The following is a 12,204-nucleotide window of genomic DNA, read 5'->3' as shown; positions in this document are numbered from 1 at the left end:
GAGGCATCAAGTGCTTCTGTCATTGATGATACTGTTGCTGGAGTTGCTGTTTCTAAACCTTCCAACCCTCCACAGGAGAATGTGCTTCCAATTGTTGAAACCCCAGTAAAGGAGGATGCCAAGAAAATTACTTATGCTTCAATGGTCCGTTCCTTATAAATTTCATAAAAGGTTACTCTATTTCTTCAGAATTTAAATGTTCTGTCTTTCTGTTTTATCTTTAGGTGTCAAAAGCAAGTTCTATTACTTCTCCAATCCTTGCACCTGCCAACAAAACTGTAAGGGCTTCTACAAATACTAAGCAACAATTGGTCGCCCCTCCAGTACCTAAATCACCAACTCATCTTGGTGACGATGCATCCAAAATTTCAACTCCTAGCAATCATGCATCTAAGTCCCCGACTCTCCCAAGCAAAGTTGGACTTAAGGTCTCGACTCGTAGCGATAGTCCACCTAATGCTAGTACCTTTGGAGAAGGTAATTTAGTCTGTTCATCTATGCAAGGTGTTTATGATGTTCTTGCTGACTAGTTTATTGGATTTCATCGTCTCAGCTAGAGGAATATATATTGGAGGATTGCCCTACAATATAACAAAAAATTCACTGGTAGAAGTCGTTAGACAATTTGGGCAAGTCAAACGAATTAATGATTGTGTCCAGATCAAAAAGCACGAGGTCTGCTTTGTATTTAGATTGTGCATGAATTTTATCATTTCCTTCTGCTGACCTTTTTTAAAATTCGTTGTCAGGACGGATTTTGTTGTGGGTTTGTGGAATTTGAATCCTCAGATGCTGCACGACGTGCAGTCGAGGTATTTGTTACAACTATTATTCTACTTTGCTGAGATATTTATGTAAATCTTTTCACACACAACTTGGTGATTTTAAAATTTTCAGGCTCATCATGTTACTTTTGGTGAAAAAGAAGCCTATATAATGTATAAGAGATCAAATCGAGGTAAGTAGACACACTCTTCTTCACTTTCTTATTTAAGTCACATAAACAGGGTTCAATTTTATTCGGTTGTCTATTTAGTGAAATTGCTCATTATTTGTGGGAGACTGACTGTTTATCTCGTTCAGCAGGTGGCAACCGTGAAGGGGCGTCTGTACCAGCAAGAGGTGGTTTCCGAAATGGCAATTTCAGGGGACGGGAAAATGTTGAAGTTAATAACCGAAGGTTTCAGAATGGAAACCAGACTCATTTTAGAAATGGCAAAACTAGCACTTCTCAACGTAGCACAGAAGTCGATCATTTTACAAGCGAGAAAGAGGGTCAAGGAGTGGTGGCCAGCAACGGAGTCCTGAATTAATCTTCCTAGATTCTAGATTGTCGTCAGGATTTTTGGTTTTTCATAGAATCATACCTTTTATCTGCTATACTTCATAATCATGAATTTTGAAAAATTCTTTTTGTCAAGAAAAACATCATGCAGGTTGTTGTCCATTAAGAACTTAGTATTCTGTTGCATGTGTGGAATTTTTTCTTCTTTTATTAGATATTAGTTTTGGCAAGAGAACAATTGACAGGATGCTGCTGCCCATGTTAGATTTTTTTTTTTTTTAATTGCCGTTTTTGAGTGTGTTTGAAATTGAGGGATGGCAAAATGCACCGCCTCCGCCCCGCCCCGCCCCGCCCCGCCACGCCACTTGAAAGAATGGTGGAAATCTTGAAAGTGGAAATGGACCCAATGGGTTTAAAAGTATTGAACAAGGAGCCATATGAGGTGAAAATGTCAGTTTTATGGTTCTAATGCTTGGTAGCCTGTGAGGTCGAAAGGCAGGCGCAAAGTGTAAATGAAATCCAACTTGTTGCATTTGATGCCCTCCAGAGAAGAATCTCCAATGTGTTGTACGGATTGTAGTCTAATTGGCAGATAAATACAAATATATCTTGTTGATACTTAATGAATGGATGACAAATGCGCGAAAAAAATTAACTCAAAATTTTTTAAATAGGAACTGAGAAAATAACAAACAGGATGAGAGTAAAAATAAGAAATAGGATGGATAGAGTATAAATTTTGATAACCATTTTTTTTTTTATAACTTAGGTGTTCAAGTTTTATATGACTAATTTTGAGGAGTGACGGCATTTTCCTTTGGTTTGCCACTCAGGTAAATTTGAATGTGGACACAGTTTATACACACTTGGGCCGAACATTTGGGATATGGTTTTCCTTTTTGTAGACCTCCCTTTACGACGTGCGGATAGGACTCCCGAAAGGGCGACAAAACGCACCATAGCTTTGCCTTTACAGGACAATTGCCTTCCAACATAAATGTTGCCTTTTAGTTGTCACGGGGATTTGAACCACTGATACTCCGTATAGAACCCTCCTACTTTATCACTGTACCATGCCCGTGGGGGCTAAATTTTGATAACTTATCTCGACTAATAGAACTTTTATGTTTAGGAGGTTGTTTTAAAATCTCTATATTTTGTATTCCCTGTCATTAAATGAAATCCTACTAAGATTGCATTAGGGATTAACTTTTGGAGATAGTGTATATTTTTTTGCTTATGTGATATTTTTTTTAATGCAATCCACATTGACACCTGAGATGCTCTTCCATTGATTTCTACTAACTATTGCTTGAGGATTATTTAGTATAGCGAAATTTTTTAGAATTGTTTCCTATGAGGCATATATATTTGATATTTTACTCTAGAAATAAATAAAAAAAAGCAAAAGAAAAAAGAAAAAAGAAAAAAAAAGAAGGGATATGAAACGGCAAAAAATTTTAGGTCATGAATGCACAATGGTAAATACAGTACGCTTTCGATGTCTGTCTAAACTAATAAAATTATTTTTGGGATTTGACGTCTTATGATATACTCGTTATATGTTAAATTTCTTAAAACATATCATCCGTGTAAAGTCTAAATTAAATTAGGGATTTGTTTGTTTTTGTTTATTTGATCACACTTGAAATAATCTCTTGAAAACTTGTATTTATTATTATTATTATTATTATTATTATTATTATTATTATTATTATTATTATTATTATTATTATATGTAAGTTTTTTATTTTTTTATTTTTGACAAAAAATAAAGTTACGTAATTCGCTTAGCCTTTGAGAGATTGGTTGTTCGTCAGTATTATAAATTTTTTATATATTCAAAATAAGAAAGACATATATCGATAAGAAAATATCAATATACTAAAATTTTCTTAATATATCTAAAATGATAAGAATATTATATGACAATGACATGCTATTAATCTTAAAAGTCCTGAACCCATTTTTCAACGTGGAAATGAATTCCCCTTAATTAATTTTCACATTTTAAAGGGAAAAAACCAGTGATGGTAGAAAAATTCGTCCCCGAGTAGGGTAGGGCAGGGTGTCCCGTCATGGCTGCCCCACACCGAACCCGCTTCGTGGAAAAAAAAAAAAAACACTCATTTTGAATTATTCAGATAAAATGATAAACTAAAAACTCTCCAAAGAGCAAGCTTCTATATTTAAATCATGCATTCAACAACAACCAATAAAATTAACAAACGGTATCACATCTTATCAGTTCAGAACAAACCCAGAAAATAAACGAAAACAATAATCTTATCATTCATTTGAACCAACTTATATTTGAATTAAAAAATTATTTTATTTCTAGAAGATTCACCAATTAAAAATCCATTTTGAATTTGTATTTTATTCTCTAATAATTGCATAACTTGAAATTTGGAAAATGTATATAAAAAATTAAAAAATAAATAAGTGGGGCAGCAAACGGGGCAAAAAAGATGCCTCATCCCCGCCATGTTACCATCCCTAGGAAAAGTAAATTAGTAAAAATAAATAATAATGTAAAAATACGATTAAATATTGAACCCTCATTTTTAAAGTACGTTAACAATATTTTTGGACTAAAATAATGATTAGGGACAAGATTTTTTGATAATGAATTATAACAAATAAGAATGTGATTAAAAAAAAAAGTTAAAAATATAAGTGTGATACTAAATAAAGATCAATGACCTTTAATATAATAGAGATGCGGTGTACTTATATAAATATATGGTGTTAATATAATCACCCTAACTTATATAGTAAAATATTGAAATTTACAATGTTATTAATTGTTATTGCATTGTTTGGAAGAGATAAAAGTCAAATTAAAATCAACAGTTAATGGGATCCCGTTCTTTTCAATCATATATTCATCAATTTTTATCAAAATCTATTTTAATATACATCAAATAGGGGCAAAATCCAACTACAATAATATATAAATAAAGAGTAGATTTGACTCTCAAAATATTGAAAGTCAAACTCGCTCTCTATTTTTAATAAACTAAAATAAAGAGTCTCTCAAAACCTTATTTTAATATTTGATCTTTAAAATAAATAGCATTTCATTTTTAAAAAGTTTATTGAAGATGAATAATGCTCTTAATAGGAGTTGTTTTGATCTCTATATGTTATTTATCATTTTTTTGATTTTATTAATATGATTTTGTATCCTTAACATGGTTTTCAAGATTAAATTTATTTAAGAATGCTAATCTTGAAATTCGACCGCATGTTTAGTTTTGGATGAGATCTATCGCTCACTTGAGCTTTTCAAACTCTAATACCATATTAAAGATTTGATCTTCTATTTCAAATTTCAAATTTATAAAAAATAGTAATCTAACCCTAATCTCTTAACACCATTTTTTCCCCTTCAAGGTAGGTGGACAAGGAGGAATTGGTATGAGTTGTTCGTCTAAATAAACTTTAGAAGAATTAATAATTCTTTTGTAAGTACTAATATTGAAATCCAATTTTGTGTTTAAACCTTAGATGAGATTGATTGTTTGAATGTTCTAATCTTTGATACTATATTAGAAAAGACACAGACTCAATAAAAAAAAGAAAAAAAGAAAAAAAAAGTAGAACTTATTAATAGCAGTATTGTAAATGGCACGCCTAGGTGAGGCGTGCAAAAATGCTAAGCCTGAGCGACTGCTTAACGTGCCTCAAGGTGTGGATTATTATTATTATTATTAGAAATTTCCCCATTCGTAAACGAAATTTTTTTAATATTATTAAAATTAGATCAAATTAGTTGGTTCAATCGATTAAAAAAAAAGTCAATTGGCCGATTTCTCCATTAATTGGACGACTCGAGGCCGGTTCTTTCAACTTTTAGTCAGTTGGATTGAAATGTCAAAAAAGTTGTTTACGTACTTATTGGTCCACTAATTTATAAATGGCATCTTCAAGAATTTTATTGTGAACTTTTAATGTGGGATAAGCAGGGTCTGATAAAGCATCTGGCGAGTCGGTGCAGCCGCCCATACTAGATCCATGGGTAAAAAGGATTAGGGAAGATTATATATTTTTAAGATTAGGTTCAATCGATCAGAAAATTTTACCGACAAAGTGTGCAAAATAAACAGAAATCAAGAAAAATTAAACGAAAAACACAAGATTTTCACCCTAAGGCAAGATGTTCACAAAGTTCATAATCCACTTTCGAGCTTCCACCACCGGAAGAAACCACTTGTATTAAGAAATCGGAATCACAGAAACCGTCCAAGTATACACCACCAAGGCACTCAGGATGAATCACTCAAGATTACATCATATAACCTCTTGATCTATACATCAAAGTTCACTCAAGAACATATGACTCAATCAAGATTTACAAATCACTCAAGAAGTGTACAGAGAAGGTGAGAGAGTCACAAGAATTTCGAGAGGTAGAGAGAAAATGAATAATGAAATCCATCCATTCAACCCTAGGTAGATGAAAGAGCATTTAAGAAGTCATCAAAAGGTCAGCCATCCAATGGTTGTTATGGTGACACTTGGCATCATCTCATGCATGAGAGAATCCACTAAAGGAGATGCATTTTAAAGAAACATGTTTTTGTAAATTGCAAGAGAGGGTCAATAATAACAAATAGTCCGGCCAAATGATTAACTAAACAATCTTGTCAGTATCCAAATCATCAACATCATTGTGCTACATGTTTCTACAATTTCCACTTTGGGGTAATGATTCAAGTTTCTACTTATAGTGATTTTTCACAACATGGCATCATTTGCTCGATTACCTATTACACATAATCAACAAATGTTAATGTTCAGCTCACTTAAACAATCTTGAAATTTGTTTAAAGGCAATACATTGGTACCAACATCAACAGGGTTAGAATAAGTCGAAAGCTCACAACTCCTTATGAAATAACATCTCTAATGAAATGAAATCTAACATCGACATGTTTAGATCTATTGTGCAAAATAAGATTTCTGCTTAAGTGAATGGCAGATTGGCTGTTAGAGAATAAAACATCTTTAATGAAACCAGATTCATTTAGAAGTCCTTTTAACGAAATTCCTTCTTTTTATGGCATCCGTTGTAGCAATATATCTAGTCTCAGTTGAAGACAATGCAACAATCTTTTGAATTTGGGATTTCCTACTTATACATGAATTGCACAAGGCATACACATAGTCAAAGGTAGATTTTCTATTGTCTCTATCACCGGAATAATTAGAATCAGTGTATCCTTTTAAAACAATACCATCAGATTATTTTCTAAACTGAATTCCTAATTCCCAGGTTCCCTTGATATATCTAAGGAGCCATTTCATGGCTTACCAATGTGTTTCACTAGGATTTGACAAATATATACTCAAACACTTATAGAATAAGCTAAATCAAGTCTGGAGCAGACCATTAAGTACGACATACCCAACTGCATTTGAATATGAAACATTTGCCATTCTTCTAAACTCTTCTTCAAATTTAGGGCATTGCTCACTTGAGAGTTTAAAGTGATATGCAAATGGTAAACTCACACAGTTGAATCAGACATAGAAATTTTTTATAATAGTTTCAAAATTTATGATTTTTGATTGAAACTTAGTGTGCTTCTCTTCTATTTTTTTTTTAATTTCAATGTCTAAGATCTTTCTAATAGGACCCAAGTCCTTCATCTCAAATTCAGATTTCAGCTTGTCTTTGATTTCCTCTATTTCATTTATGTTGTGACTGGCAATAAGCATATCATCAACATAAAGGAGTAGATACAGTGAATTTCCACCTCCATTTCCTTTACAGTAAAGATAGGTATCAAAATTACTTCTTTTAAAGCCTAGTCCAAGCACAAAATTATCAAATCTCTTATACTATTGTCTTGAAACTTGCTTTAAACCATATAAAGATTTCTTAAGAAGGCATACTAGGTCAAATTTTTTTTTATTAGTTTCAAAACATTTAGGTTGTTCCATATAAATTGTTTTATCAAGGTCACCATTTGAGAATGCTGTTTTGACATTCAATTGGTCCAATTCCTAGTTAAACTAGGTAGCCAAGGCTAAAATTACCCTAACAATTGTGAATTTTACAGTTGGGGAAAAATTTCATTGAAATCTTTCCTTCATTTTGAGTAAAATCCTTGGCCACAACTTTGGCCTTGCACCTAATATTATTCTCATTCTTTTTCCTCTTTTAATTTTAAAAATCCATTTACAGTCTATAACCCTTTCTCCTTCAGGTCTTTTAAATAAAATTCAAGTTTTATTTCTTTTATGGGATTCTATCTCTAAAATTCAAGTTTTATTCCTTTTATGAGATTCTATCTCATCATGCATTGCAACTAGCCAATGCTTGGAAACCTTGCTACTTATAGCATTTTTAAATAGCTCGAGTTCATTTTCAATAAACCCTCGAAAAGTAAAAAATGATACTTCATCATCAAACCTTACAGTAGATAAGAAATGAACCCTTGGAAAGTCAAAAATGATATTTCATCATCAAATCTGACATGAGGTTTTATCTCTTTTCTTTGTCTATCTCTAGCAAGTTGATAGTTATTTAAAGGTTGATTTCTCCTAAATCAGTCTCAGTTTCATGTTCGGAACTTCCATCACTATGAGTCTCATTACTTTCACTTTGAGTTTGAGCATCAGGTTGTTGAGTTTCATTTTCCACATGCTCCACCTCAATTTCAGTCTTCATTTCTACATTTTTAGTCTAACTTAGAGAATCTAAGTTTTTCTCCTTTTTCAAACAAGGAAGATCTTTCTCATTAAACACCACATATCTGCTTATCATGATCTTGTACCCTTTAGTTTTCCTTACCCATAGCCTATACTCCTTAACTCCTCCACCATAGTCCCAAAAGATACACTTAAGTGCCCTAAGTTTTAATTTTCCTTCAGATTGATGTGTAAAGGTTGCACACCAAACAACTTTTAGATTACTAAAATCAACTAGTTTTCTAGTCCATATTTGTTCAAGAGTTTTAAATTGTATAGCACTAGCAGGACATCTGTTAGGTTTTGCAGCTTTCTCCTAAACTAAATTGGAAAGACTAGAACTTAAGAGCATACATCTAACTTTTTCAAGAATAGTCATATTTATTCTCTCAGCCAAATCATTTTGTTGTGGGATGTGTGTCACAGTGCTGTGTCTCAATATACCATATAGTTTGCACCACTCATCAAATTCAAAGTTACAGAATTCCACATCATCATCAGTTCTTTACATTTTAATCCTTTTCTCATTTTGATTTTCAATTAAGATTTTTCATTTTTTGAAAACATTAAATGTATTTGATCTTGATTTGAAAAAAAAAAATCCAAATTTTTTCTAGAAAAATCATCAATAATAAAAAAGAAATACTTAAAACCAGTATGAGTAGGCACGGTATGAGACCATCATTCAAGTATTGACATAGATTTATGCATTCCGAGTAAGAAAGGCAATTTGTTATTCTCTCCTAGAATGCAATGATCACAAAAACTGAGTTTCACAATGTTATCTTTTCCAAAGGCACCTTGTTTTTTCAAAATCGGTAATCCTTTGTCACTAACATGGTCTAATCTTTATGCCATATTTGTGACTTGTCATTTGGAACAGAGATTGTTGCTGAAGTTGAGTAAAAAAAATTTAAGTTTGTAAAATGTAAAGTCCATGTCTCTTGGGAGCTTCTATAATCAACTATGAGTCCCTCAAGATTTTAATGTATCCCTTATTGATCATAATGTCATATTTCAAGTTACCTAGGACATCTAAAGAGATAAGTTTCATTTGTAAGTCGGGAATATACCTAGTCTTTTCCAAGTCAAGTTCATTATTATCTTTTACTCTTAAAAAAATGGTTCATATTCCTTTAACTTAATATGTCATATGATTACCCATTAAAACTTGACCTCCATTTACATTTTCAAACTCAGTAAACCACTCTCTTTTTAGACACACGTGAAATGTGCAACCTAAGTCAAGAATCCATTCTTGATTAGGAGGATTGTTTATAATAATAAAAACTTCATCAATATTGGCCTCATTGTTATAGGCTAAGGTTACACCACCATCAATCTTAGGCTTATTTGTTAAATCATTAAGTCTTTTAGGACAAATCTTTGATAAAATGACCCTCTTCTTAACAATAAAAACATTTTTTTATCGTTTGTCGTTCCTTTCATTTTATCTTTAGGATTTCTCTTCCTCTTGTGTCCAAATCTCTTATTGAAGTTAACAATCTTAGGATTAGTTTTGGATTTAGCCACTAAGTTTTCCCCACCGATAGATTCTTTTCTTTCAGATCTTAACTCCAACTCTTTATTTCTTAAAACATTGATTATAACATCAGTGGTTAGAGTTTTCCTTCCATATTCAATAGCATTTTTAACATCTTTGAATTTATCACCAATTGAGTTCAATAAGACCACAGCTAGCCGATCTTTCAAGAGTTTCTCATCACAGTTGACTAAGTCACGGGATAATCTATCGAATCTATCAATGTTAACTTCAAGGTCCAAATTTAGGTCCAATTTAATACCAAATAATTGTTTCAAAAAATACACTTTATTTGGAATGGTTTTATTTAAATATGTATCTTTTAATTTTTTCCACAATTCAACAGCAGTCTTTGTTTCTCCAATTTCTCAAGTACATTATCAGACCGATTTAAGAAAATTGAGCTTTATGCAGTCCCATCAAGTTCAGTTTTCTTGCTTTCTTCTCAATCATTTGGCCATGTCTCATCAATGACCTTAGCACATTTTTGTTAAAAGTAAAATTGCTCTTGATTTCTAGCACCAGAGACTGAAGTCTCATTTGCTATTAAAAATATCCAACTCAAATTTTGAAGTGGTCATGATCAAATGTCAACAGTGTATGCAGGTCACACAGATACTTCAAGAGTATATACAACTTTTAATGGTTGAGATATTACAAACAAGTGACCAGGCCAAAAACAAATTCAATCTATGAATAAGTTGTATAAACTTTTGCACATAGATGACACTGTAGTTAATTCCTGAAGTAATACAGTCACCGAAAGGTACTAAATAAAAAAGAATAAGTACAAACATTCACAATATGCTATATGTAATGATCAAGAATCACATGCAAAAAATTAGAATCAAAATCTTCGACTCAGATCAAAACAACCCTCAGATTCCAGACAACTTGTAGGATTTCTGGACGAAGGAATTGCCAAGAATGTCCCAGATCTAGGATTTTTTAACACGTTTGCAGAGATTTTAAAGTATAACAGCGCATTTAGTACTGTAAATCACAAAAAAGGAATGAACTCACGAAATCCCTTATTAAGGTTTCAAAAAATAAAAGAGATCTACTCAACAAGTGTCAAAACTTTCAGATCTTCAGCAACTGAAGGTGACAGAGTCACAAGAACTTCGAGAGGCATAGAGAGTGAATAATGAAATCCATTCATTCGACCTTAGGCAGACGAAAGAGCGTATAAAAAGCTACCAAAAGTCAGCCATCAAACGGTCGTAAGGGTGACACTTGACATTTTCTCATGCATCAAACAATACACTAAAGGAGGCGAATTTTATAGAAACGCGTTTTTGTAAATTGCAAGAGAGGGTCAACAATAACAAATAGTCCGATCAGGTGATCAACTAAACAATCCAGTCAGCATCCAAATCATCAACATCACTGTGCCAAATATATATAGTCTTATGTGTTGGGTGACTTATATACGTACTATTTTTTGAAAGTTGTTGATATAAATGATATTATTAAAGAAAAAAGTGTAATTATTAAATATAATGAATATATGAGTAAAACTTTTTATGGAAATGTGTATATAATGTGAAAATATTGAATAAAACGAAATATACTCTTTTAATTACAAGAATACTTCTTCGAATACAATATTTTTATCAACATCTCACGATTTTTCATTCTTGTACTTGTAGTTTACATAAACGCAATATGTAAATCATATAAAAATATTCATACATATACAAATTATTGGAGCACATAATATTACAAGTAAAACACGAAAATAGTATAGATCTAACACTGAACGAAGAATTGAACTATATATCAAAAAATAAAATTTATTGATAAAAATCATTTAATAGATGCAAACACTAATTCTCACATAACTGAAAGAAATTATTGTGGAAAAGAGTTTTGAATGGACATAAAATAAAAAATTTAGAGAATGATAATAATTTTGAGCCATTGTAATTCAAATATTAAAAGAAAAAACGATTTTTCTTCAACAAATAGATGAGAAGAAAATAAAATAAACTTAAAGATCATGTAATTTGCTCGATGAAAATTTGGAATCTTAATTTTTTGATTCCACATAAAATATAGAAAAGTAGAATCAAATACAAAATGGAATAATTACAAATATATATTATCTTGATGATGAATAACCAAAATATATTATATGTAATAAGTAAGGATTATCATAGGTTTTTATGCTTATACAAAAGTAACATGAAATAATAATAAAATACCCAACACTATATTAATATTTTTTTCTAAAATACAATTAATCTACTTTTATATGAATGCTGACCTTTATATATTGTAATATTTTTTTTATGAATATGTATTATATACTTTTAGCTTAAATTTTAAGTAATTAAACTTAAATTGATTAATATAAAGTACTCTAATGTAAAGTAATGAAATTTATATTTTAAAGGAGATAAAATGAAGTAGAGTTATATCAAATTTTTGGACTTATAATATAATTGATAATTAGTAACGATTATTGTACATTTAAAATTAAAAGCGTGGTTGTCAAAAATAAAATATAAAATGGCAAAAATGGAAACTAAAAGTTTTCCAGTCCAAAGTTTCAATTATTTAGGAATTGCAAAAAATTCCGTCCCGATGGGGCACCCCGTCGAGGGCCCCGCCCCGATAACTTATATTTAGAAACTTTAAAAACAGATATAATACCATATCTAATTCTATA

The 12,204-nt window shown here is 31.3% G+C and overlaps 1 protein-coding gene across 1 annotated transcript; it reads left to right on the top strand.

Annotated features, from left to right (window-relative positions):
• Nucleotides 1-6: 6 nt before the first annotated feature.
• Nucleotides 7-1,471, top strand: LOC111406171. The gene is made up of 6 exons (XM_023035414.1): nt 7-144; nt 225-477; nt 554-675; nt 750-812; nt 898-958; nt 1,087-1,471. Exons 1-6 carry the CDS (start codon nt 142-144, stop codon nt 1,311-1,313), a joined length of 729 nt encoding a protein of 242 aa, XP_022891182.1. The 5' UTR covers nt 7-141; the 3' UTR covers nt 1,314-1,471.
• Nucleotides 1,472-12,204: the final 10,733 nt, after the last annotated feature.

The sequence above is a fragment of the Olea europaea genome, chromosome 12, assembly GCF_002742605.1.
Source record: "Olea europaea var. sylvestris chromosome 12, O_europaea_v1, whole genome shotgun sequence".
NCBI classification, from domain to species: domain Eukaryota; kingdom Viridiplantae; phylum Streptophyta; class Magnoliopsida; order Lamiales; family Oleaceae; genus Olea; species Olea europaea.
This window is presented reverse-complemented; position numbering and strand designations above follow the sequence as displayed.